The sequence below is a fragment of the Lissotriton helveticus genome, chromosome 2_1 (genome assembly GCF_964261635.1).
Source record: "Lissotriton helveticus chromosome 2_1, aLisHel1.1, whole genome shotgun sequence".
Classification (NCBI taxonomy): Eukaryota; Metazoa; Chordata; class Amphibia; order Caudata; family Salamandridae; genus Lissotriton; species Lissotriton helveticus.
Genome location: NC_136059.1, coordinates 4336634 through 4363884, shown reverse-complemented (window position 1 = coordinate 4363884; position 27251 = coordinate 4336634). Strand labels below are relative to the sequence as shown.

Genomic DNA, 27251 nt, shown 5'->3' with positions numbered 1-27251 from the left:
AATGTATATCTGATAAGTATATCCTAGCACTTTCGAATGCTGATTATGTTTTTTTGCACTATGTTGGGCGTTTCTATGTATGTGTCGCCGTGAATAGCTCCAGCCTCCAGGTCAGATATTTTGCTGACTGCTGTCTGCATCTTTTGTTAAGGGGGACTGGAAGCCTACATTGAAGCGATGGGCGGGGCCTAGTCCTCGAGGTCAGTGTTTCTATATATTTCTTTCACTGGGTGTACTTGCGCTGTCAGATCCTTTACTGTTGGTCTGAGGAGTATACTGGGTGGGGAACGAGAACAAAGATGTTTGCCGAGGATCACACAACTGAGTGAAACAGAGGTGCCCTTATTTGAAAGAAGTTTATTTCACTATGTTAGAATCCTGTATATGAATACCAATGTGTACATTTGTGCTGCGAAGCGATGAGTGGGACTGCGACCCCCAACTTTGACCAGATTTGATCCCAGGCGCAACAGCAAACTGCTCCAGGCTGGGCATGTTTTGATACTTGTGTGAATCGTCTGAGTTTTAGATCCATCCATATAACTCGTGCACCCAGCACTGACTATCCCTATAGGGCTTACTGAAAGTGACGGCAATTCCTAGACGTGGGTTTTAACTGTGCGGCACCGGTCACAATTGTGCGGCACCGCTCTACTCGGGAGCAGAGCTGCTTTGATAGGCTAACACAATGCAGACATTTGTCGGGTGTAAGCTGCAGCTTTAACGCAGCACGGCAGGCACTGCCGTGCTCTTTCAGTTCCAAGCGCTAGCACAAAAGGCACTTTGTTGTGTAATACAAATATTCCTGGAATTACCTTTCTAAAAGGGGACCCGGTGTGCATAGCGGCACGCAAACCCCCGCCCCAGCCGCTTTATAAACATTCATTATTGCTACTGTGCTATCAGTCACGATTTGCACCATGTCGGCGCTTTACCGTCCAGATATTATTAGAAAAATATCAGCTCGTGTGGAGCCTGCTAATGGGAACTTTCCTGCCTGAGTGGGCCTGCTTGAGTAGATGGTTTCAATTTAAGGAGTCGGTCTGCTTACCGTTCTTATGCAGCCCCACCCCGTTCTAAAACTAGTATTCTTTTTATTTTGGCCAGTCCTATAGGTCTCTGTAAATTGAATGGTCGCCTAGCGCCAAAACAAAAACAAGCGTGTAGTGCGTCCAGCAGCCACAGTGGCCTTTGTTCTTCGCCAGCGCACGTAGGCATGCTCTTTTTGGGGTCTGCACAATGGGACCTGCGACAGCTGGGGAGCCTCCTTGGACCCCACTGACACATAGTGTGTGGTACTAGAACAGGCCTGGGCACGTGCGCCCAGCCATTTACCTCCATACACCCACCCATCACGGGTGGGTGTATGGTGTGGGTTACAAACAGGCAGAACACTAGAACTACAAGAAGGAAAACAAGCATTTACAATGCAACGGTTTCGCCTTTGGAAAAGTTAGAGCTATTGGCAATGTAAATGACAATGCCATTTATTTATCTGTTTTCAAAACCAACACATAAATACAAATTTTGTAATTTACAATGCCAATAGCTAAAACTTTTCCAAAGGCGAAACCGTTGCATTGTAAATGCTTGTTCATTATTGCTTCAAAGCGGAGTTCATGTTGTGGGAACCTCGATGGCCAGACTGTCGCCCAGTCATATGCATTATTCATTAACTAAACGAGCTTGCAGTTGTTTGAAAAGTATGATTATATTAACGTAGCTCTTGAACGAAAGTGGCTCCTGCTTTGCTTTTCAAATTGTTCGACTTCCTTTGTTTGAGACCATTTTTTTTTTACTGGTTTAAAATTATTAGTTCAACCTTTTTCAGTGTGCAAGTTTTTTATTTTTTGCAAGAATTTCTCAAACTGGCAAGCAATTTGTTTTCATAAACCCATCAACACTGTGCCAACCCTACATCATTTTGTAGGTGTTGTAGCTGTGGGGGTCTCCACACATACATACATGTGTTCGAAGGCTGTGAGGAGCTACACACACAGGTGTGTCTGAGGGGACACGCCCACATCAAACCACCTCCCCCTTACATACATAGCACTGCATAATAGTTTTAAAGGCTTTCCTCAAACTAGTGCCTGAAGGGCTGTGAAGTGGTGCACGCACGTACACACACAACCGCATCTGAGGAGTGTGAGATGATACATGTACATTGTCCGAGAGAAGTGAGTAGCTACACGGGCACAGACAACCGTGCTTGAGGGCCTTAAACCCCCACACACAAATACTGCTGTGTGTGCCCTGGCACTAGTGTTTGCGGAGTGTGAGTAGATCCTAAAATGTACTCTGCAGTGTTGGGTTGTGTGCAGCGCCTCAATATTTCTCAGAAAAGTCCCTTGACACACACCTTTGCTTGATGCTGTGCATGCCCCGGTGCTTCTGGACTAATGGATACTTGTTCTGTGAAGGGGTGCAGTGTCCCTTGACACACACCTTTGCTTGATGCTGTGCATGCCCCGGTGCTTCTGGACTGATTGATACTTGTTTTGTGAAGGGGGTGGAGTGTCGCTTGCTTTACTGGGACCAGAGCCCTGGGAATTTTGCCTAACTCCCGAAATCTTTTTTTAACAGACCCATCAATATCTCCAACAGGACAAGGCACGACTGCGTCATCTGTTAGGAAAGCAGGAGGTTCAGTGAAGACTACGCCCCCCGCTAACCAGAAGAAAGGGATACAGTCGAAGGCTGTGTCCTCACCTCAAAAGAGACCGAGGAAAGAGGAGAAGCCTTCCGTTAAACCTCACAAGAAGCCGGGCAGTGGTGCTCCTCAACGGAAAAAAGCTGATCATAAATCAGGTGTGTTTCTTTCCGGTAACCAGTCTTACTGATTGAATGGTGCACAGTATGTTGTGATGGTGGATGCTAGACACACACACTTCTTAGTTGCGGTAGATGTGACATCGTAGAGACTTCCGTTGTGACTGGTCCAGTGCTGCCGGAAGAGTATCTATGTGTCAGTGTTTATAAAGTACAAACATTGCTGTAAAGCAGCGAAGACCTGTACATGACCGCCTGGATGTGACGCTGTCCGTAGGAGTATCAGATGCATGCCCACTTACATGGAACGCAGGGAAAACAGACATGTTGTGTCCCGTGAAACTTCAATACATTTACCCAGGGGGAATTTGTGTTAGGAATGTTACTTTACCTGTTGAAGACGCGTGTATTTTAGACACCAGGAACCTGACCTAGTGTTTGATATAATTTTATTAGAAACGGTTCTAGTTTAGCATACATGAAAAAACATTACAACAGCTATTAAATGAAGTGTTGCCATTATGAAAGAGATGACCATGACAAAATAATGGGGTAACCCAATCATAGCCAAATGACCTGGGTACAGTATAATATGAAAAGCAATGGGTCCTAGACTGATTTAGGAAAAAACGCTAAGTGAGGGAAATTCATCATATGGGGGTTGCCTGGTTGGTCAACCACTGGTAATAAATACTAAAAAATGAAAAATTTGACAAATTCGCACCCTGAAATAAAGAGTAAAATATATATACAAAATACATATACTACACCCACAATTTTCTGTTATATGTAATGAATTTTTATATTTTTCAAAATTGAATGCAAATAAACCGGTAAAGACAACACCACACAAGTTTGAGACCTAAACAGGATGCTCTGGGGGAAAAGAGTGGTGGAAAGATGTGCTCATGCCTGGAAAGGAAGGGTTAAAATCACAAGCATTAGAGTATCAAAACAATCTTAATGATTTGAAGTATTTCGTAATTGATGCTGTGCCCAAGTCCATTAGAGGTGGCACTAGAGAAAGGAAGTTAAGACAACTGTATATTGTTCAGTTAGATACTAAAAGGCCAAATGGCTTGAACACAGGGAAAGATCTATACAACTTTTTATGAGCTGTTGATGAACTTTTGTGATCTTAGGAATCTTTATACCTGCTGCTATGCTCTTGTTGCAATAATAGATTATTTGATTTACTATGTAATAATGATTGTTTATGGATAGGGGTTTTAACCATGAGTGGGTAGTTTTTAGCGTTTTTTTAGCTCTACTTGTAATGGATTTTAACCTGTTTTACTGATTGTTGGTTTTACTGCTTTTATCTGGTGTTTGTGGAGTAAGGGGCCGTTGACTGCTATTTGCACATGGTTTTAGCCTTTGTCCTTTGAAATCATTGGCTCTGTTCAGTTTTATCAATATTCGTACCTGAGTCATGTCAACCAACTGTACATATACTAATCCAATCGGTAGATATGAATTGAATAATTCTGATGATACTGATGTTTGAAATATTAGCACTTTAATTATTTAATTATTTAATGTTAACGAACTTTGCACTAAATTTGCACTGAGCACTTTACTGTAGTGCAATATCTTTGGAATCAATGTGGTCCGTCAATATTACCTCATGTGAATATGTATATGCATATATTTTTTTCAAAAATAATGACAAGCTATTCATGAATTTAATGATGGAGTTGCTTTTATGTTAGAATATTTTAGCACGCACTGTTTTTTTTAAATTAATGGAATTTAATTTTATTTATTATACTGTTAAGCACACAGCACTTTCTGGATTATCAACAGATCTATCAATATATGTTGTTGTTTTATTGAATCGATGATTGATTTTTCATTGGTTAGATTCGATAAGGGCACTTGCCCATTATTCTGTCTATAACTATAATCATTGAAAGATCATTTAAGTTATTTACTCCAACAATGGATTCATTTAAATTTAAGCGACCGAATTTATCTATAATACAGTTTTATAACTTGTTTTCAACAAGTTATTATATATTTATAAATACTCACCACACTGCATAGTCTGTTGTCCATGACTGTGGGGGGAGGAGTATATGCTCTTATACTCAGTATAAATTCACTTGATAGGTTGGGGCATGTCATGTGATCAAGACAGGGATTTCCCTGTCAGAACACGTTATGTCTGCTTTGGTGGAAGAGTAAAGCACCGAATACTGCATCTGCGGTGTGGTGGACCGTTTCCTGGTGTCGCTTTCCTGAAAGTAATGAGGATTTGGCGCTTGACATCATCAGGACTATATATATATATATATATCTCCTTCAAGGAAAACAAGGCTGTTCAATGCATCAGAAATCTACATTTGCATTAATAGACATGTAACCTGTTTTTAATTCTTTAATACACACACATAGGAAGAGTAACCGGAAGGAAAAAAAGGCATCTGAACTCTCTTTAATGAACTGCAGAAGACCTTGTTAGCCCAAAGGCTGCATTGGAAGCATAACAGCATAGAAACTGAAAGAAAACTAGCACTGTGCCTTCGAGGCAGCCATAACCCCCTATCTTCCCATAATGCCTCAGGGGTGACAGTTAGGTCAGTTGTTCTTTCCGGCTCCTTCAGTCAGGACCCTGGAGTTTTCAGCTCTGAGTTTTTTGGCTATGTGTCAAAAAGTTTTTCTTTAAAAACGGATTAGTTCCTGTTCACTTGCCGTTTTTCACCTGTTGGAGTGAGGAGCTACCATTTTCAGACAGAATTTTGTATTTCTTTCTGTCAAAATATGCCTTCTCTTTTTGATCCTTGTCCCTCTTGTGGCAAAAAGGAGGCCAAAACAAATTCTCACTTTGTTTGCATTCTCTGTCTCCCTGAGACAAATTCTCCTGAGACCTGCCAACACTGCAAAAATCTTTCACACTCTCAAGGGAAGAGAGAGGATTAGTCTTTATGGCTTCTCAGAAAAGCAAAAATCCGCTATTTCCAGAGGAAGATCTCCATCGAGGCCCAAGAAAAGGAGAACCAGTTTAACTTCTAGAAGTAAGATCCCTATCTGTTGTCCTTCGGCGTCTGGCTTTAGCACCAAAAATTCCTCCAGCTGGGGAGAAATCGGCATTGCAAGTTCAGAGTCTTCCCATCGGTGGCATTCACGGACTACACAAGAATGAAAATCTTAGTCGGGCCAATACCCTCAGTTGATGTCAACCCAGGCGGCGGTCGACGTCGAAGAGCGACACAACGCTTAATGTCGAGACATCGGTCTCCGTTGCCGCGACCTCAAAGGCGATCAATGTCAAGACAAAGTCCTCCATTGTCAATACAGCGGCAGTCAACGCCGAATCCTTGTACTACATTGACATCATCTCGACAACAGTCAATATCCATAGGACGCTTTCCCTCATCGTCCCCCTGCACGACTTCGAGACATAGGTCTCTGCCAGCTGCTCTACGTCAGACGTCGAAGCAACAGTCTCCATCGACGTGTCCTCATCCGACGTTAAAGAAGACCCCACCGACGGCGTCTCACCTGACGTCAAGACACCAGTCTCTGTCAGTGACACCTCTCCGGACGTTGAGAATTCGAACACTGTCAGCGTCTTCCCAGCACACTACACCGCCTCAAGCTATGTCTATGTGCAACGTCGGTCAACGGCAAGGCACTCATCCCTGTCGGCATCGACACACCCAATCTCCATTGGAAAGTCTCTTGAATATCCATTCAGCTTCGAAAGGACACTCGGCGTCTACAGATTTGCAGTCAAGATCACTGCAGGGGCCTCTGTCGATGTCGAGCAGCTCAATGTCTCCGTCCCCTGAGATTAGCAACAGGAGGGGGCACCACAGACAGCGGATCCCCCTGCACAGCAAGAAAGGAGACCAAGATCACCTTCTGTGCACCTATCACCCAGATGGCTGTTACCAGTGCATCACTAGTAGAAGTCTACTGCAATGTAAGTGCAGCAACCTCTGGACTACTCTAGTCCTCCCGCAGGTGGCCTCTGGCTCGCTTGGTACAGACAGTAGACCTTTCTCCTACCACTCCTCCCAGAGGTCGAGAACGTGCTTCGACAGCTACTCCATCACCACGAAGGAGGTCCCCTCCCCTAGCCATTGTAAAAAGACATAGATCACCTTTATTGTCCTTATCCTCCACACATTCTTCGAAAAGGAACTATTCTTCCACCTTGATGGACAGTCCTCCTTCGAGAATCTCCCGGCGGATGATATTAACACCTTCCACAAGGTGCTAGCTTGAGGGGCGCCAAGATGAATATTGATGTTCCCACTCCTCAGATGTCATCCTCTGTTATTTTTGAGATTTTGCACCAAAGGTCAGCGGCAAGGCTATTGCTAACCTTAGTACTTAAGCTCCTTCAACCGGTCATGGACACCTTCCTCACGCTGGCATCACTCAAGACATCTCCGAGGTTCTTGAAGAAGTACAAGCCCCCAAAGCAAGACCCACTGTTCCAGAGGGCGGATCCGTCTCCGGATTCTGTAATTATTGCAGCTGCAAAGAAGACTCATGCAGTGGCTTCCTATTCAACTGTGCCTCTGGACAAAGAGAGCAGAACCCAGGACTCTTGGGGAAGAAATGTTTTTGGCACCTCTGCTTCCTTCCTTTTTTTTTTTTTTTTTGCAGAGTTTTATATAGCGCGAACTAGACCCGAACCGAATCAGGTATCAGAGCGCTTTACATATTTTTCCAGTTACGTTACATTTTTACGTTTCCAGTTACTTTCATTTTAGGCACGGGGAGATTAAGTGATTTGCCCAGAATCACAGGAGGTTTTGACGTCGTTACCGAGACTCGAACCCAGGTCCGAGTTCGAGCGCCCTAGCCGTTAGGCCAACTCCTCTCCCCTCTCTCCTCTTTTATTAAGGAATCCAGTGCTTCAGCCCTCTTATGGGCGCTCTGATAGGGCCCTGTGGGATTCTTTGGAGAGATTCAAAGACACGTTGCCCCAAAGAGGATTGTCAAGACTTTGAGGAAGTTCTCCAAGAAGGAGGTTTGTTGGTGTACCAGATTATCAGAGCTGCATCAGCTGGGGCCACTCTAGCGGGCATTCTTACATGCGTGGAATCTGTGCGAGGCAGCCATCCTGGTTACACTGAAACCAGAAGCCCAGCATTGTATTCTAAATCTACCCTTTTCCGGAAGTTCTCTCTTTGGCACGCACACAGGCAAGGAAATGGACAGGATGAAGACAGAACTTGACACACTGAAGTCGTAGATTAAGACCATATGACCGCAGGCCATTTCATCAGAGGATTCAAACCCCTCAATGGTCTCATAGGCAACAACAAGACCAACCTGGAGCACACTACCAAGGGCGTCGCTCTTCCCATCATAGTTACCCCTCACCAGTCCTCTTCCTCAGCGAAGACTCAAACAAACCAATGAGCAGTCTCTTCCCCCTCGCCATTACCCTCTCCTGGAGGGGTGGGGGGTTGTATTTCCAGCCACCTGCAAGAGTGGCGCAGCATCACATGAGATCAATGGGTATGGAGTATGTTACAGAATGGGTACTCTCTATGGTTTCGTTATTCACCTCTAGTGATCCCTCCAGTAAAAACTACATGCCACCAGCTGCAACTACTGCAGCAAGAAGTAGCCACTCTCCTACAAAAACCTGCCATAGAGGAAGTTTCTCCCTTGCAACGAGGGAAGAGAGTATATTCAAGGTACTTTCTGGTGCGAAAGAAAGGTCGCAAAGCAGAGTTCAGACCTATATTAGATCTACGCATTCTGAACAAGTCCATCCGAAGAGAGTAATTTTGCATGCTGACTCTCCATCAAATAAATCCTCACCTCCAGCAAGAGGACTGGATGTGCTTGATAGATCTGCAGGATGTATATTTCCATGTACCAGTCAGCTCACGCCACTGAAAGTTCCTGCGCTTCATTGTAGGGGCCAAACACTAGCAGTTGAAATTCCTCCCCTTCGGATGGAAGTCGGCCCCTCGAGTGTTTACCAAATGCATGGCAGTAGTAGCCGCTGCTCTACGCCGCCAGGGACTGTTAATTTGTCCTTACCTCGATGGCTGGCTCCTGAAGAGCTCGTCTCCCTAGTGCATAAAGACCCAATACCAGACCTCTTCTAACTTTTCTGCAATGGCTGGGCCTCCCTGTAAACTTGGCAAAGTCAGTTCATGAACCTACTCAAAGAATAGCCTATCTGGGGGCAACACTAGACTCCAATATAGGAAAGTGTATCCTTCGGAGGATAGACAATCATTTATCACTCTGAAGTGCAACCAGCTTCTTCGCACTCTTCAACCTTCAGTCTGGCTGGTTGCCTCACTCACAGGGTCGATGGCATCTTGCATTCTCCTAGTTCCTAATCTCAGGTTAAGGATATGACCCTTGCAGTAGGATCTGAAGGACAAATGGGATCAGCGGATGGCTCGATGGGACGACAAGGTCCACCTTTCCCAGACTTCAAAATCTTCCATCCTATGGTGGACTAGTCAGAAAAATCTCTTGGTGGGAGTGTCATTCCAACAAACCCCTCCAACGTAATCTCTGATCACGGATGCTTTTCTCCAGGGTTGAGGAGCCCACATGGGTCCTCTTCAAACTCTGGGTCTGTGGTCTACCAAAGAAAACAAGCATATCACATCAATATGCTGGAGCTACGTGCCGTGCATCAAAACCTCAAGGCCTTCTACCCTTCCATCCACGACAGCTCAATATTAGTCCAGACAGACAACACAACCACAATGTCCTACTGTATCTAAACAAGCAGGTAGGGACATGATCTCGCCCCCTATCCTTGGAGTCTTGGGCGATCTCACATTGGCTTCTGGCCCGACAACTCTCAATTACAGCGGTCCACCTGCCAGGAGAGCAAAACACTCAAGCCGATTGCCTGCGTCATAACATCAAAGATCAGCAAGACTGTGTTCTGAACGACAAGGTGGGGGCAGTCATCTTCCGAGAATGGGGTCATCCAATTATCGATCTCTTCGCGGACGACACCAACAAAAAATGCAAAGACTTAGCGTCAAGGTATTACCGGCCAGGGATAAAAGGGAATGCCCTTTTGATCGATTGGTCATGGGACTTTGTGTACACTTTTTCTCCGCTTCCTCTCTTCCCAAGGGTCATACCCAAACTCTACCATTCTAGAGCGAGGATGGTCCTGGTCGCGCCTGGCTTGTCACGGCAGTGGTGGTACCCAGACCATCTACATCACTTGGAGCGTCCACACAGAAGGCTTCCATGCTGGTCAGATCTCCACTCCAAACTGAACGGGAGAATCCATCATCCAACCTTCACTCACTGAACTTGGCTGCATGGTTCCTGAGGTCCTTCAGTACGGCCATCTAGGACTTCCTCAGGAGTGCATGAACATTTTAAAGGAATCAAGGAAACCTTCCACGAGACGTTCTTATGCATTTAAATCGAAGAGATTCTCTATGTGGTGTGTGCATAAAAAGGGTTCCAGCCAACCCACGGGCAAGAGGAGGTGATCTTACCATATCTTCTGCACTTGGCCAATTCAAGATTAGAGTTTGCTTCCATAAAAGTGCACCTTGCAGCCATTACGGCATATAGAAAGACACTGACCCAACCATCCTTCCAGCTTGAGATGTTTAAGGTTTTTTTGCAAGGGTTAATGAAAATCTTCACCTCTATTCGCTCCCCTTCTCCCTGGGAGCTCAGTTTGGTTCTCTCCAAACTCATGGGTCCCCCCCTTTGAGCTGATTCACAAAGCGACTCTGCAACATCTCACTTGGAAGTCTGGCTTCTTGGTGACAATCACTTCTGCTCGTAGGGTAAGGGAGATCCAAGCTCTCTGCTCCATAGAGCAGTACACAGCTTTTCACAACAACAGGGTAGTAATGAAAGCCCGACAAGCGTTCCTACCTAAGGTGGTGTCTGTCTCACATTAATTAGTCCATTTCGCCACCTACTTTCTTTCCTAATCCCACCACACTAGCTGAAAGTTCTCGCCTTTCTTTAGACCTAAAAAGAGTCTTAAAGTTCTATCTAGACAAGTGTAAGGCTATTAGCAAGTCTGATCACTTGTTTGTAAAAATGTTCCATCTCCAGTTGGGTAGGGTCATGTATCCAACTGGCATACCGGTTACCTAGTTATCTCCTTGTGACCACTCTCAAAGCACATTCCACAAGGGGAAAAGCAGCTACTGTGACTTTAATGCATAATGTACTCATTTCTGAGATCTGCAAAGCAGCCACTTGGAGGTCAGTTCATACATTCACAAGACACTATTGTCTTGATTCAGATACGAGAGCGGACGCTCAAGTAGGCCAGGCTTCTTTGAGAAATGTATTCCAATGCTGAGACCAGCTGCTGTTCATTCTAAATCATTTGCCCGCAGGGGTAGAGGATGGGCCTGCTATTCAATTCAGTGCTTATGGCTATTGATGAGGATCCCCTGGAAGAGAAGGAGAAGTTACTTACCTGTAATCCAAGTTCTCTTCCAGGGGTATCCTCATCAAAGTGAAAATCAACCCACCCACCTCCCCGGGCAAATTATCTATAATTAGTTTGTCTCTTTGTGCGTTGATCTTCGGATCTCCGTGAAGAACAACTGACCTGTCACCCCTAAGGCATGATGGGAAGCTAGGGGTCATGGCTGCCATAAAGGCACGGTGCTAGTTTTCCATACGTTTCTATGCTGTTATGCTTCCAATGCAGCCTTTGGGCTAACAATGTCTTCTGTCTTGTTTAGGAAAGTGCCCCTTTTTGCATGGTTGCCCCTGACTTTTTGCCTAATGTTGATGTACTTTGTGTGTGCCCTGGGTTTCTGCCAATCCGGTACCCATGGCAGTTTGGGGAATGTTCTTTCCCCAAACTGTACTGTTGCAAAACCCAATTGGCAAAACTCTGGCCACATTTAAAGAGGTACCCTAGGTACCAAGGGCACTGTTACCAGGAAAAGCCACTTATTGTGCCACTCTTAGAGACCCTGTACCCTTACACACACACATACTGCTATTGCAGGCTGCGTGTTTTGGTACAGAACAAAGTGAAGAGTCAACATGGCACACATCCCAGTGTGCCATGCCTACAATCCACTGCTCTGGCATGGGTAAGCCACCCCTCTAGATGGGGCGAACTATGCCAGTTGCAAGGGTACAGGTGCATGATCCCTCTACCCATACGGTATCTAAGTCAATTCTTGGGCATTGTAAGTGCAGTAAAACCATAAAGAGTATATGGTCTGGGAGTTTGTCCTTACGAACTCCACAGCACCATAATGACTTTACTGAAAACTGGGAAATTTGGTATCAAACCTTTCAGCACATTAAACCTGATGCCAGTGTGGGATTTAATGTACAATGCATTCAGAGGGCATCTTAGAGATGCCCCCTGAAAAACGACCTAACTCTAGTGTCCAGGCTAACTGGCTGCTCGCCAGCTGCCACCCCATCCATGTTTCTGGACCTCCCGCTCTCTGGTCCTGTAACAAAGCACATCCTAGGCAGAGGTGCCAAGCCTCCTCCCCCAGGATGGGCAGGGTCCACGAAGGGGAAGCTTCAAAGGCTTGCCGCCTTTGTGAGCTGTCCCAGCCATTTGCTGCTCCCAGCAACTGGCCCCCCCAGCAACTGGCCCCCACCTGTTCTGTCCCCCACTTTGGGCAGGAGAATCATCTGGAAAACCAAGATAGGAGGAGAGGTGTACTCACCTTTGCAAACCACACCCCTCAGGTGGGGAAGGCGAGGTGAAGCACAACTCTCAGCTCCGCCATCTTGCAGATGGGGGGGGGCCCAAGCCATCAAGATTGAGGCATATGCCCCCTCCCACTGAAGGGTCGCATAATAGGGGGTGTACCCACCCCAAGGAAGGGACCCATTGGTCCCAACCTTTACCTCCCTGTAACACCCCTAAATTTAATGTTTAGGTGCAAACCCGAACCTTGCCTCCTCAGACAGGAAATGACCAAGAACTCCGAAGACCTGCCCTGCCTTCCGTGAACACCAAATTCCCTCACCCACAGATTCTGGCTCCAGCCAAATCTGCGACTCTGCACCCGTCACCCGCAGCCTGAGTTTGAGTGGCCCAACACCACGAGGTGGTGTCCCCGGTGATCCGGACCCGAGATCTGGTGATATATGACCTGTCTCGATTCTCCCAGCGAAGCCTGAAGCATCTTTCTGGACCACGACCGGAGATGGTAAGAGAAACCCGACGGTTAAAAATAGCCCTGCACCCGGTATCCCACGGCCTTTGGTGGCCCAACCAATGGTGTCCCAGCATCCTCAGGCATCCTAACTTACCTCTCCAACCAGTGGTCACCTCCAGAAGATCTTCGTCCCCAAGCCTCCACTCTTTGTTGAAACCGGAGAATCCCTATTGAAATCAACAGGGCACCCGACGCCAAAACAACACCCTGCACCCGGCCACCCCTGTACCGCTGCGGATGTACTTTGAGTGCTAACTCGGATCCCCTTTGCCCTGAGCTAAAACCCAGGAGCTTTGCTCCCACAACCTTGTAGCCAGCTCGTAAGCAGTCACCAACCGGAGGCCCCCTACCCCACTTTGGATAACATTGGGCTTCAGCACTCTGCACCCGGCCTCCCTAGTGCCGCTGAGAGTGTAACTAGAGTGCATCCTTGACACTGGAGGAACCCTGGTTCTTACCTCAGAAACTCAACTCCAAGGACTCAGTAGTTACCTAGTAACCGATAACTTAATTTCTCTCCATAGGAATCCATTGACTGTTTTTTGCTGAAAAATGTTTTGAAATTTGTATGGAAGCCTGAAAAACTATAACTGTGCAAAACTGATTTTACTTACCTTCTCTCTAGGAATATCTAGGCATAACACACTGAGTAGAAAAAGTTATTCAAAAGGTAACTGAAAAGTAATCGGCACAGAAATTTTGAATCTTTGTCTTGCCTGTATTTCAATCAAAAAGCGACACGGTTGGTGGTTGGGTAGGTTTATGGTGATCCTAGGTAATACACAAAAAGTATTCATCTATAGCGTAATATGAGTGCGGTGCAAAGAGGTAGGGAGAACGACCTCCCTCCCTGAACCATGGAAAACCACTGACAGAACAACACAACAATCCCCTTCACACGCTTAAAGTATTTTAAACAAGTTAAAAACATTGTAAGAAAATTCTTGGTCCATTGCTTGATCTGATAACTCAATTTATTGTTCTTCTTCTGGGCAAATGTAAACAAAGCCTTCGCCAACACAGGTTTCTTCGCGTTCCACTTCTGTAAGTAGCGACTTCTTCATGGCTAAAATCTCTTGGTAAGGAACCTTAGTTAAGGTTGTAATTCCGTCCCAAAAGGGATCCAAAATTCACACGTTCTGGGACACACAAGACGGTTCATAAGATTCTTAGTGCCAGATATTACTCCTTGATCATGTATAAATGCACCCTTCTATTTATTGTAATTGACTGGTATCATGTTAGTACATTCGCAATGTCTGTATGAATTCCCAAATGATAAAATCGATTGAAGCAAGTCAGCAACCCTTCTGTTTGTATTTTTAGATATCAGCCATATTACTGCCACCGGTTGCCCGAACCGGTCTTGTGTCCCCCAGAACGTGTGAATTTTGGATCCCTTTCGAGATGGAACTACAACCTAAACTAGAGTTCCTTACCAGTCTTCTAAAGGGCCCCAAAAACCTGTACAGTGGGGTGGGTCCCAAAACTCCTCCCAGTCCGATAATAGGTACAAGGGAAATAACTTTGATCCCCTAAAGGCCTGGTGTCAACTGTAAGAAGTTGGGACACTTAACTGGAGATGCTACTTGTCCTAACAAGAAGCTCCCCAGTCCTAATACAGCTACTCTTGGTGTCCAGATGGGATGATCAACAGTGTGCCCAGAACAAATCCGGGTTCAATCTGAAGCTGTTCTAGTCACAGAAGGGTAAGGTGAGTTTGCCACTTTAGCTGTGTGGCCACCCAACTTAAAGATGTACTTACAATACCCTTGGAGTCATGGAACTAAGATAGAAGCCATGGGGGATACGGGGGTCAGTGTCACTATGGTGAGAAATACACTGGTTTCCCCTCAGCAATACTTGATTGGGCGTACTTATCCAGTCACCAGTGCTGACAGTGGCTATGGTGACATTAGCCTGGGGTGTCAGGGGCGTGTTGGGTGGAGGGGGGCAACTGGCCTGGAACGAGTAGTGGTCTCTCCAAAGCTTCCAGCTGCATGTCTGCTTGGCAATGACCTGGAAACCTTATCATGGGCTGAGGGAGAATTAAAAACCCCTGCAGCAATGCTGGACATCCCTGCGACTATGTGTCGAGGCTGGAGCACAGAGCTGAAAACAGGGTCAAAAAGAAATGTTGGAGCCTGAAATAATGGCCGAACCTTGCAAGAGAAAAGGAAAAAAGATTGGTCAACCAGCTTCTGAACAGCCAAAAGGATTAGGACCCCTCTCCTCAGGGAGAGGACGTGGACACCCCAGAGGGAACTGAACCTATGGAGCTTGATCCTTACTAGGTTTAACTCTTGGGCCCAGAGGGACCCTCTAGAGAAGAGCTGTGCCAGGTTCAGCAAGACTGTCCTACTCTTGAAAGCCCGAGGCAGCAAGCTGCTGCACAGGAAAAGGAAGATGTCAGTGGTACCAAAAGAGTTCATTGGGAAGAGGGATTACTGTACACTGAGGCCCGAGACCCCAAACCTGGTGCCACTAGGCGAGTCATAGTGCCTCAGAAGTACAGGGCGTTCTTGCTAACTGTATCTCGTTACATCTCCCTAGCTGAACATCTGGCCAAACCAAAAACTTGGGAAAGACTAGTTAACCACTTTTACTGGCCCCAGATAACTCAGAAGGTGAAGGAGTTTGTCAGCTACTGTGTAACCTGTCAAGCCAGTGGCAAGACAGGTGACCACTCAAAGGCCCACCTAATACCACTGCCTGTGGTGGGGGTTCCCTTTGAAAGGGTAGGTGTGGACATAGTGGGTCCTCTTGAACCTCCCAACAGCATCAGGAAACACATTTATACTAGTGGTAGTGGATCATGCAACTAGGTATCCTGAGGAAGTTCCCCTTATAACTTCTACAAAATACTTTTATTTGATTTCTTTAAAATCATAAAAGGGTGGTGCACACCATCTTGGTACATGAAGCAGCAAACAATTGTTAAAGTTGCAATAAACACATTTGTTAAGGCTATTTCTGTGTGGAGTCCCTCCCTATTAGGAAAGCAAACTTCTAGATGAGTTAATTAAAAACTGTACACATGCATACATGTTTCTCCAGGGTTTAATAAAGTTCAAGTGCTGAGGGGGTACGGCCCGCAGAGTTTAAAATAGGAACGAGGTGATTTTCTATAGTCTAGTTCAGTTCGTCAGTTGTTCTGGTCTAATTCTTTTGCCACTGGGTTCCAAGATTGTATTGCCTTTCAAGAGAATTGGACAGACGAGCCTCCAAGGCCGCTCTGCAGGTCCTTATTTGTGTTCTCCTCAGCGGTTCCCAAAGGAGAGTTTTCCGAGTGTTTAGTAGCATAGGATAGATGCATAAAAGGTGGAGTAGACTCATCTCCATGTCCACAAATGTGGCATTGCTTTGTCAGCCAAGTCTGTTTTCTTTTGGAGTGACGTCTTTCGAAGGAAGGATCCCAGTCTCAATAGGGTCGAGTTACGCTTATATTGCTTTGAGAAGTGTTCCTGACAATTACGGTTGAGTCTTCAACGATTTATAAGATGACATTACCGCCACCGCGTGTGTTTGGTGGGCCACGGAGGCTTTGTGAGTTAACAGCGATTGTTGCTTGATGGCTTTGTTAACTGTATGTTTAAACTCAGAGTAGGTCGTGATTGTGAGCCAGGCCACATCTAGCTTAAGTGCGGAAAGGGATTCTTTTCAAACTTCCAAAAGTGACTTACTTAGCTTGGATTTCATTTCGACCTCTTGCCAACAGGGATGGGCTCGAGTGTTTTCCTCTGCTGCCTCTCCAATAGTATTTGACCAGGGCTCCTTGTCTTGCGGGTCTCGTTGTATTTTATTTGTATTGAAGGCTTATCTCTGCTTGTGAAATGACGCGAAATTGAGAACAATTTCTTGCATAGACTAGATTGTGCTGTATTCAAAACTGCAGAGTCCTGTGTGTTCATCATTTCCGATCCATATGAAATGGATGGCAAGAATTTCGCTGCTATGACCTTTAGTAGATGGTTGTTGAACAACTGCTGAGTTTTTTCTGCAAGATTTTAAAAGCAGTAGTTTGGCTTTTACATTCCCTTGGTCCAGATGTTGCTTGTAGTTGAGCTGGTGATCTAGATGTACCCGCAGATATTTGGATGTTTCCACCTGGGACATATGGTTGTTGTTCATCAAGGTGAATTTAGGGCGTTTTTGTGGGCGCTGGAAAAGCACACGACCTTTGATTTTCGTTCTCTTCGTTTCCCGGGCGCTTGTTCAAGCCTCCTCCCCCACCGCCCACCCCTTCCTTCCCTCCCCCGGCCCCTTTGTGGTGCCTCTTCCAGGAGCCGACACAGGAGGAGACGCACAACTTCAACCTGCAGTTCCTCAACGGTTCTGTGTTTAACCCCGCTTGGTTCCGCGTTTGTTCTGCAATGCAAAGAAAGTGCCTGACCTTGGGCAGCATCCGAGCGAGATGGCAGTGCTGGCACTGTACACACACACGGTGTGATGCCTCCAAACACCCCCGGCAAAGGTCAAGCTGCCAGCAATGAATCAGCCGCGCTTGGACTGCCAAATCTCAGCCACCAGCTGGGGATCATCTTTTTAACATTGTAATAACGTGTTTTCCCCTGTTCCGAACTGCAAAACTTGGGATATTGTATTTTTCACTTCTGCCCCCTTGTACTCAAGGGAGAATCCCTCCTGAAGGACACTTGGGCCTTCGTTACCAGTGTCTCATTAAAATCCCAACTATTCCCATGTCCCAGTAATTCGGAGGTGGGGAATTAGTGAGAACTACATCATTTTGGGGATGTGCGGAAATCAGTGTTAATGCAACAATTCCTTCATATTTTACACTGGAGTTTTCTAGCAGTCGAAATCTTCAGGTGACACACACACTCGATGCAAGACCCTGGGGAACTTGATGACGTTTTTGAGGGCCTTACTGCTTAAAAAGTTAATGGAATTTTCACTACCCTAGTTCTTCAGTGAGATGATGCCCCTGACCAGCATCACCGGCTCTCACACCGTTCGAGCACTACTGCCATAACGGAGACTCCACATCATTCCCTACTCTTTCCATAGTTTACCACCTTCTTGCGTCTCCTTTGTATCATTCACTGCACTCAGTTTGTAAATGTTGTACTTTTGGTAATTAGCCTCGTACCTCCAAATCAGCGCTTCCCTGAAAAACATATTCCTTCCTCTAGGGCCCCTAGGTTCAGCCTCACCCCTCCACACTAGATTTTACACATTTTGCTACCGTGTTATTTTCAGTTATCTGTGCCACACACTGCACTTTTCTGTATACTTTGTACTTTTGGGCCCTCAGTGCAAGTAGCCGGATCTGTGTGCTTGTAATATCGGCGACAACAGCCAGAAAATCTGGTGGTGCTCTCTCCCTAAGGTACAGAGGGTGCACGCCAATGGGGCGCGATCCTGCCCCACGAAGGAAAACCTGCAAACAGTTGTCACTACGGAATGTACAAAAAGTCAGAGCGCAAAATACCTTTCGTTAGTAGCTAACCCTGGGTACTATGTCTGGTTCTGGAACACGTGGCTCCCAAAAATTTGTGTGATGCCCATTTTCACTTCTTTAATACCATCATTCTGTGGGAACTAAGTTTAACAAGCATTTGCAATGCAATAGGTCTCACATTTATACGAGTTTAAGCTATTAGCATGGTAAATAACAATGCCTTTTATGTATGCTTTAAAAACAAAAAAAGCATAGTCATTTGCAATGTAAGTAGCTCAAACTCGCATAAATGCGAGACCTATTGCATTGCAAATGCTTGTTTTATTTGGACCCATCTTTCAGAGTAAAGAATAATAATAATTTGTAGGAGCGCCCCAAGATTTCATTTTCGCCCATAGCTTGTAGCTGAGCATTTTATCGAAGGCAGCTTTGTGGTCTACAAAGCACGCATAGAATATGTTTGATTTGACGATGGCTTGATTGGCCATGAGGGTGACTGCGGATATGTTTGTTACAGTGCCCATCCCTGCCCGAAATCCTGTTTGTGTTATTGGAATAAGGTTTGTGCTGCTGACCCAATCCTCAAGGTTTGCCAACAAGTTTGATGCTTAGATCTTTGCCTCAACATCAATGAGCACTATCAGTTTGTAACTGAATGGATCATAACGCGTCCCTGATTTGTATATGGGTTGTAAGATACTTCCTAATCAGGAATGGTACAAGATTCGAAGATGTGTGTAAACAGGGTTGTTAGGTGACCAGACCAAAAGAATGGATCTTGTCTGAATAATGCATTTAGTAGGCCATTTTGCCCCTGGGCTCCGTCCGGTCTCAGGTGTTTTATGGTGTTCAGTACCTGTTTTTGTGTTATATGAAGGTGGTGCTCCGTTGGTTCAAACCTTGTTGTTTCCCAAGTTTCTGGATGGAATTTGTCGTTTATTAGATATTTTGGGTGGTGGAATGAATTTTTCAGTGGCGAGGTACAAATTTTTGTTATTGTTTTCTGGATGGTCCTAGGTTTTTAGGGCTCGGCTAGAAGCGCGCGAAGCGTGTTCTCGCCAGAGAACTATAGTCGTCGGCTCAGCCAACAACGAGTGGAGACAAGAGCTGGCCACGCGCCCAGCATTGTCAATGGGAGAGACGAGCTGTTCACGCGCGCAGGATTGTAAATGGATTTGGTCGCGGGCGAGTCAGTCTGCAATTCAGACTCAGAGCAGCCAAACCCCCACCCCCCTGCTTTCACACACGCATGCGCACACACACACACACACACACGCACACACACACACAGGCATACACACGAGTGCACATGCACGCAAGCACACATACAGAGACACCCCCCTCCGCCGGCTCAAACACAAACACACACACACAAGCGCGAGCGCTCTTTCGCTCTACCCCTCCTGTAACCTGCAGCCTTTCTACCCCCGCGCACTCTCCCTACAGTCCCTCCGAAAGAGCGCCATGCAGTCTCCCTTACCCCGTGCATACCGGCAGACCACCCTGCAGTATCAAGTGTAGAAACGCACGAAAAGTTGCAAGCCCCTTGCTGCCTGGTGGGTGGGGCACGTTTCTCCATGCCTGTCACTCATCGGGACCCCCTTACCTTGCCCCCTCGCTGGCTGTGGAAGGGAGAAGTGGATGGTCGCCTTACCTTGCTCTCGCCCTGCTCGGGGGTCCACAGACACAGAGCTGCCATCATCAGGACCCTGGCAGGGGTTGCCCCGAGGTCCCCCATCCTGCTCCGACTCCAGGGCTCACTTCGATGCTGGCTCTGCCTCTGCAGCCCCCCAGCCGGGAGCCCCTCTCTCCTCCCTCCGGCCGCGGTCCCTCCCCTCTCTGATCACCTGTCACTCTCCTCCTCCGGCCCCTCGACATCTCTCCTCCAGGTCCGCCAGCAAGCAGCCAGCCCCTTCCCGTCTGCTTTACTTTACACCCCACCCCTTACACACCCCTTATGGATACCGCTGAAGATTAACATGCTTAGTGCTCCCACTAAGATTAGAGTATGTTACTGCTTGACATATCTTAGTGGTAGGTTTTTAAATCTTTGTCTTTTCACGTCAGATGTGTTTTTATGTTAACAATCAATCGAATAATGCATTTGCGAATCACTCATTCACTAAATGACAAAACACTGCTCCTGAAGAACTTTTTGCATGCATACATGTCTGCGTTATTTTATTGAGAGCCCGGAAGTCACTAAAGATAAGGGGGTTTCATGACCATGTTGTAAAAATTCACTTATTGGCTGCAGTGCTTACAATGTAAAAACAATATAAGTGCGGAGTCCCAAATTATTTCTTTAGCAATCTTCACCTTCCACCACTAACGCTGCCCCTTCCGCCACTGGCACTGTTCCCTTCCACTACTGGCACTGCCCACTGCCTGCAGAGTCTTAAAGCTGGATTCCACGAGGACCGCCTATTTTCAGCTGAGGTTTGGGGGGATTCGTGCCACACATTTGGTGCCACTGAGGTTATAAAACATCATTAGCCTACTCTGGAGTAATCTGCAGCCAGTTTTAGGCACATTTCCTGCCGAGAAATATAAATCCAAGCGACTCGGCCATTGATTGTACAGTTAGTTCTTAAGACTTACTGCCGTAGTGCAGAAGTGTCAGTAAAAACCCTGAAGGAATAGGCACGAGGGCCATACACAAAGCAGTCTGGTGATTGCATAGCATATGGAGTGCTTCACACAAGTGTGCAGTGAGTGCCGTTTAAAACAAGCATTTGCAATGCAATAGACATACACCTCACAGTCATTGCCTAGTGCTGCATCCCTTGGCCAGACCACTGCTCTCGACGTGGGACCTTCACCCATGACATCGCCACTCAGCATTGGGCAGTAAGAATCAGTAGTGTGTGTGTGTGTGTGTGACTGGAAGATATGCAACATATCTTATGGGCATCGGCAGTGGCACTGGGACAATGGGACAATGATGGTGTGCATAAGAGTTGAAATAGTATCTGCAGCTGTGTTCAAGAAATTTTCTGTGGCTGATTAGTAGTAAGTCAAGTGTGTAAATGCCACTTATCGATGAGAACACCCACGCCAAGCTGGGTTGTATGTTACATTGAATTTGTATCATCCAACAGATGTAACAAGAGTTATTGTACTGTCTGGGGGAAGCGAGGGATTCCGATCATGGCAGCCAGTTGGCATCCTCTTCCACTTTGCCTACAAGTAAAAAAAAGAGCGACACACTATCATGATTAATCAGCTGCCATCCACCATTAGTCAAAACACGGGCTGGACACAGGGATGAGAATGATCGATTTTTAAAAAGCGGCCCTCATCCCCCTTAAGTAGCACACCTGCCTGGTATCTCTTGTTATTCAGGTGACTATACTCGTTGATTAACCACGTTTTCATAAAACCGCAATCTGTCTAGACTTTGTCTTAAATAATAATGTGTCTTTGCTATCGGCTGCGCCCTTAGTTGGAGATGGCTGACATTGTAGCTTGATTGGTGGTTGTGGCAATGGTTGGAGGTGAAACATTCAGTATATGGTTTTGTGTTTGGGTACTGATTGATATGTAGTTAAGTTGGTTTGCTATATCTCTCGAGGCCATGTCCGTTTTGAATAAAACAATTGCAGTTAATTGCGTTTGTGCCTGGGTGTTAATGGATTTTATTGTCTATGGCCTGGCAGCCCCATTCCTAGAAGGAGATGGTGAATGGTCTTTTCTTTTTGCACGTTATTTATGGTCTGGTGGACGTGGTACAGGTAGGTTTTTTAAAAATTTTATTTATTAGTTTTCACTTTTATATGGCGCAAACTTTACCCGCAGGTATCAGAGTGCTTTAAATCAGCATGCTTATAACAAGCAAGACTAGCACTCTATATTACTGCCAACTTTGCTTAGCATAAGAAACAGCTAACCATTCACAATGTTTATATACCAATTGCAAATTAAAGAAAAAAAAATAATGCAAAGCATTGTCATTTACAATGCCAGTAACTCAAACTTTAATGCTGCGAGACCTATTGCATTGCATATGCTTGTTGAGATTAGGACTTATTGTCTGACTGGCATCCATCCCCATCGCTTTTGAAGGTTCGGGAGTATTTAACTCAGTTGTGAGTGAGGTTGGTTTGTATAAGGCTTCGATGTTAGCTCTCCATGTATGTTCCGTTATATCCGAGTTGAAATGTCGGTTTTTGCCATTTAATAAGAAGTTGATGTTTGCCCAGAAAAGTTAGGAGTTTCTTTGCTTGCTGGCGTGAAGTAGTTTAATCCAAAATTGTTCATTGTATGCTCGCTTTGCTGCCTTGCTTTCTTTTTTTATGTCTCTTTTTCTTTTTACTATTAGAGTAAGGGTCTTTTGTGTCAGTTCTGAGCCCTCGGTACTCAGTGATCTTGGGTATTTGTTCAGGTGCTTTTTTTTGTCCTCAGATTATATATGTACCAGGATGACCCATTGGTTCTGGGGGCTTTATAGCCCCCAGAACCAAGGAATATTTTTTATTTAAATTGTTGACAAAAGACTCCTAGGCCTCTCTATGATGTGGCTATGCTTCCGGTGATGCCAATAATGAGAAGCTGGTCCCCATGATCGTATCTATGTTGCTATTGTTCCATGTGAGTCGTTTTAGATTGTAGATATGGGTTGATGAAGAAAGAGCCTTGGCTTCGTTTAAGCTCCGCCCACTTGCATCCCATTTTTTGTATTGGCTTAGGTCCTAAATGCAGCCTTCCCATTTGTTTTAGTCTAGTTAGTCCCTCCTCCTGACTCCTGCTCGGGCAGTGCGTGCCTGTGTTTTCCTCCCGGCCTCGTTCGCTCAGGTCTGTATTTTCTACTGTTGCTACTGCAGCGTTTGCTGTGTAACAACAACATAGCGACTAGACTTCTCCTCTGCCGCTGCGCTTCCTCGTGCCGGGAAGACGCGCTGCAGAGCCTAGAACAGCTTTTATGGCATAGACCCCTCCTCCGGTGCCTGCCTGGACCAGAGCTCCTAATCCCTTCTCCCCCTCACCCCTCTGACCCCCAGTGTTGTCTCGGCTATAACTGGGCCCCGGAAACAGACCGGGTGGCCAGAGAGCAGAACAGTCTCTCCCGAGCCCTCTGCGAGACAAGGGGGTAGCATGTGTGTAGTCTGTGTCCCCTTCACAGACTGCTTGACAGCAGACATAATCATTTATTGAGTGGGGAGATATGACGCCCGAATGACAGCCCAGCCTTCACCTCTGTCGAAACACTCCAGTCAGACACACAAACAGGCAGCCACATAATTACGTCTTAGAGGTATGCACACCGACAACACACAGACTGGCACACCGACAATGAGACACTCAGTCTAGTGTGCATACACTCACAGACTCAGGCAGACACACATCAAGAGTCGCTGACTAGCAGACCGTAAACAAACACACACAGCCATGATGCCACACAGACATGATTATTACTCGCACACAGACACAAACAAGCAGCCTCAGCCAGTCAAACTCACAAAGAATGGCACACACATTCAAGCACGCAGGCATATAACCACAGACACACTAACACACCATTAGACAGTTATGGAGATATGCGCATGCATACAGGAACGCAAATCAAGCATACTTACAGACACACACCAGCACTCACAGGCACACATAAATGCACTGTCAGTAAGACACTTCACAGACACACACATAAACACGGTCAGACACTAAGAGGAAACCACAGGCACATGTGCGCAGTGGTAGTCAAACAGAAGCGCATACCCGCGTGCACAGCAGCAAGCAAACATGCACACATCCAGCAGGACCTCCACAGTCACACTTGCACCTCTCACCCTGCTCACACACATACTTGCGCGCACACAATGTAGACCTCAAAGTGGTGGGAACAATAATCTTTCTTGGGCACAAAATATGAACTGCACCTCTTGCAATTTGGTGGCACATTTTTTAAACAAAAATCACAGTTGCTACTTGCATCTGCCAGGGTGCTATAAACGTCCCTGCACTGCTTTCAGTTCTGCCCCAAACACATCACTGCGAACGTGCTGTGCAGGCTACAGCCAAAGTCCATACAGACCATCGCACAGTCAAAGACAAAGAATCAGTGCGAAGTCAGCGCCTCATCTCAGGTTACAGGGGCACAGGCATTGTAATAGAGGCGAGGCTGTACTTAATAACTTTAGAGCTGGGTCGATAGACGGGTAAATGGCTCAGTAGATAAACAAACAAATGGGCTAAGGAGAAGGATGGACAGATAGATGGTGTAAGTCAAACAAGAAGGCTGGGTAGACAGATTGACTGACGAATGGGACATACAGGTATAGAGACAGTGTAAACAGAGAAACTGTTTTGTGAAAGGCAGCCATTAAATCGTTCAGCCCACTCTCCTGTACCACTCCAGATATATACTGCATGAAGACATGTGATTCAAGGTGTATATATAGTGCGGCATAACTAGAGATCGATAAAGTGATACGAATTTCTTCTCAGGGACATTGAGACGATAGGAAGTCATTTGAAAGAAACTAAGTGAACATTACAGTTTAGGGTGCTAGTGATTATCAATACGACTTAATATACTGAGCTCCAACTTTAGGGTTTTCTGAGTTTTCCCAACCCTGACAGCGCCTAGTTTGCACTCTCAGCCCAGGCAGACGTTGTGTGTTGCTTATTCTATCCTGTAGTTCCCACACGTTCGATTGTTCCTTAGTTCCTTTACCAGGTGCACAGACATTGGTCCATAGAAATTGTCTTCAAATCTTATATTTTAAGTAATATGACCACAGAAAGCATTGATTCTATATTAAAAACACAGCTTTGAACTATACCATTTCCCGCTAAAAGGCAATATGTCTCTCCATGTGTTCCCATACCTGGCGTGTCACGTAGTTTGATGCTTACTTCCTTCCATATTGAAAAACAGTAGATGTTTCAGCACCCAGGCTAATATGCTGCATTCCTAAATACATATAACGTCCCAAAGGTGAAACCGATGCATTGCAAATGCTTGTTTAGAGTGGTGGTCAATCTAAAGGTTTGAGGATGGTCGTCACTTTCTGCACTTTCCATTATTTGGAAGTCTGGAATAAAAAGAAAAAAATTGAGGTCCGCCAAGGTGAAATCAATGTATGTGTCTGTTTTGTTCGTCACTGTAGTGAATGATGTGGGACAGTCCAATTGGCCTCATCCATTTAGCGTGTACAGTGAAAGTTCGTCCAGAAAAGCCACGCATCTCTTGTCCAGGGTGTCCCGTCTGCTTGCGTTGCCCTGTCTTGCCTGTGTGAGGCTTGATACGTATTTTTTCCTCGCCTTGCAATAAGTTTATGTTAAAAAAAATCTCCGGTCAGTATTTTGTTGGCCTGTGGATGAGTGAGTTTTAGAGCTTCAAGTGCGGCGATCAGTTGCTGGATTCTATACCCCTTTTGCATGACGACTGGATATAGATGTTCAAGATTAACAATCTAGTCGAGGGCGAAGCTTCAAGTTTGATGCATTGCAGGGGGAATCAAGGTCGATGACTATGTCCTTCCAGGGAATATCCATTGAGATGAAGGTTGATAGGCCGCCTTTTGCCCTTCAATACTTTGCGTCTTTCATGGCTGAGTTGTGGTATTCTTTGTTGCCTGCTACTGGTGAATTTATGGTCTGCCAGGTTTCTTGAAATAGAAATATGTTGTGCTATAGGATGAACTCTACAAAGTCAGCATCTTCAAATTATGCACTTAAGCCGTTCACGTTCCATGAGCAGAACTTGCAACCCTAAGCTTTTTTTTAAATCCTTGCATACTTTTGTTCATGAAGCTACGAGGTTTGTGGTTAAGGTGAACGCCTGCGGGTTATCAGCGGGATTGGCAGCTTCTGGGTGTGGTATTGTGATAATAATTTTCCTAATTGTTTGGCCATCGTCTTTCATTATGCTGAACTCGTCAGGGCCTTTTGCACTTTTAAGGACGCCCACTGTTTAATTGGATTGTTGAAACAGGCTTGGGTAGCGGAGGTACTCTGCCTTTTTTAGCTCAATGCCCCATCTTGAAAAATACTCCCTGTGCCGCCAGATCTGTTCTACAAAGGAGTGATCTGTCCAGGTTGCTATTGTAATTTCTAGACTGATTCGAATGGGGTTGGATTTGAACTTGATACTCTCCAGATTACTGGATTTGGTTGAACTCAGGGCTCGGAGGGCTTCAGGTAGTCTTAATATTGCGCTTCTGCTCAATATATCATGAGCTCCCCTCTAAATGTAATGTAGGCCTGTCCTGGGAAGATCAGTGTATTGTTATTTAGGTCGGTCACTTGGGGTCTCTGTTGCTGCGTTGATAAGCTCTGACTAGTTTAGGCTAAGTTTGGGTGGTGTCGTGCACGTTTTGTTGAGTGCTTTGAAAGTTCATGGCTGATTTGACCTCCATGCCTCCCAAGGGGTGTGCTCTTATCTTGACTTCTTTGTTGTTACGCCTCTCTCTCTCTCTCTCTCTCGAGACAGTTGACTTATTGCTGGCAGCTTCATGTGGTCTGAGTTTGCTAGCTCTTGTCGTTTTACCCCGAGGGGTTAATGAGATGTCAGTTTGTTTAGTGACCTGGGTGGTTAAATGATTAAGTCCCGCCCTTCCAAGGGCTTAAATATGCTGTATATTTTCCTTGTTGGTGAGATTGCACTTTTTAGGTCTCGCCTAGCGATGCAGCGCATGCGCCGCTCGCCTGGGCTAGACCTATATTTGTCGGTTTGGTGGAGGAAGGGGGACAGGGATGTACACGCTCACGCGTCTCTTAACTTTCGAGCTCTCCCACCTCGGACATCACATTGGCACACGCACAGCGTCTCTTCACTTTCGAGAGCTCCCACCGCTGACAACACATTGAGGAGCTGGTCACAATCGCACGTATCGGAGCCCTGCAGCCATATGCGCATCACCCATCATGCCGCTATTCTGCAGCGTGCCCCGGACCCCAAGGGGCGGTAATTAAGCTCC

At 45.9% G+C, this 27251-nt stretch overlaps 1 protein-coding gene across 5 annotated transcripts in view; it reads left to right on the top strand.

Moving 5' to 3' along the window:
• The window catches only part of LOC144817655 (uncharacterized), a 306270-nt gene that overhangs the window by 182137 nt on the left and 96882 nt on the right, over nt 1–27251 (top strand). For 3 of the 5 annotated variants that reach the window (XM_078674380.1, XM_078674383.1, XM_078674382.1), the window contains one exon: nt 2587–2811. In XM_078674380.1, the coding sequence (XP_078530506.1) occupies nt 2587–2811 (225 nt within the window). The remainder of the gene's footprint in view (nt 1–2586; nt 2812–27251) is intronic. The other 2 variants (XM_078674384.1, XM_078674381.1) reach the window with 1 other exon arrangement.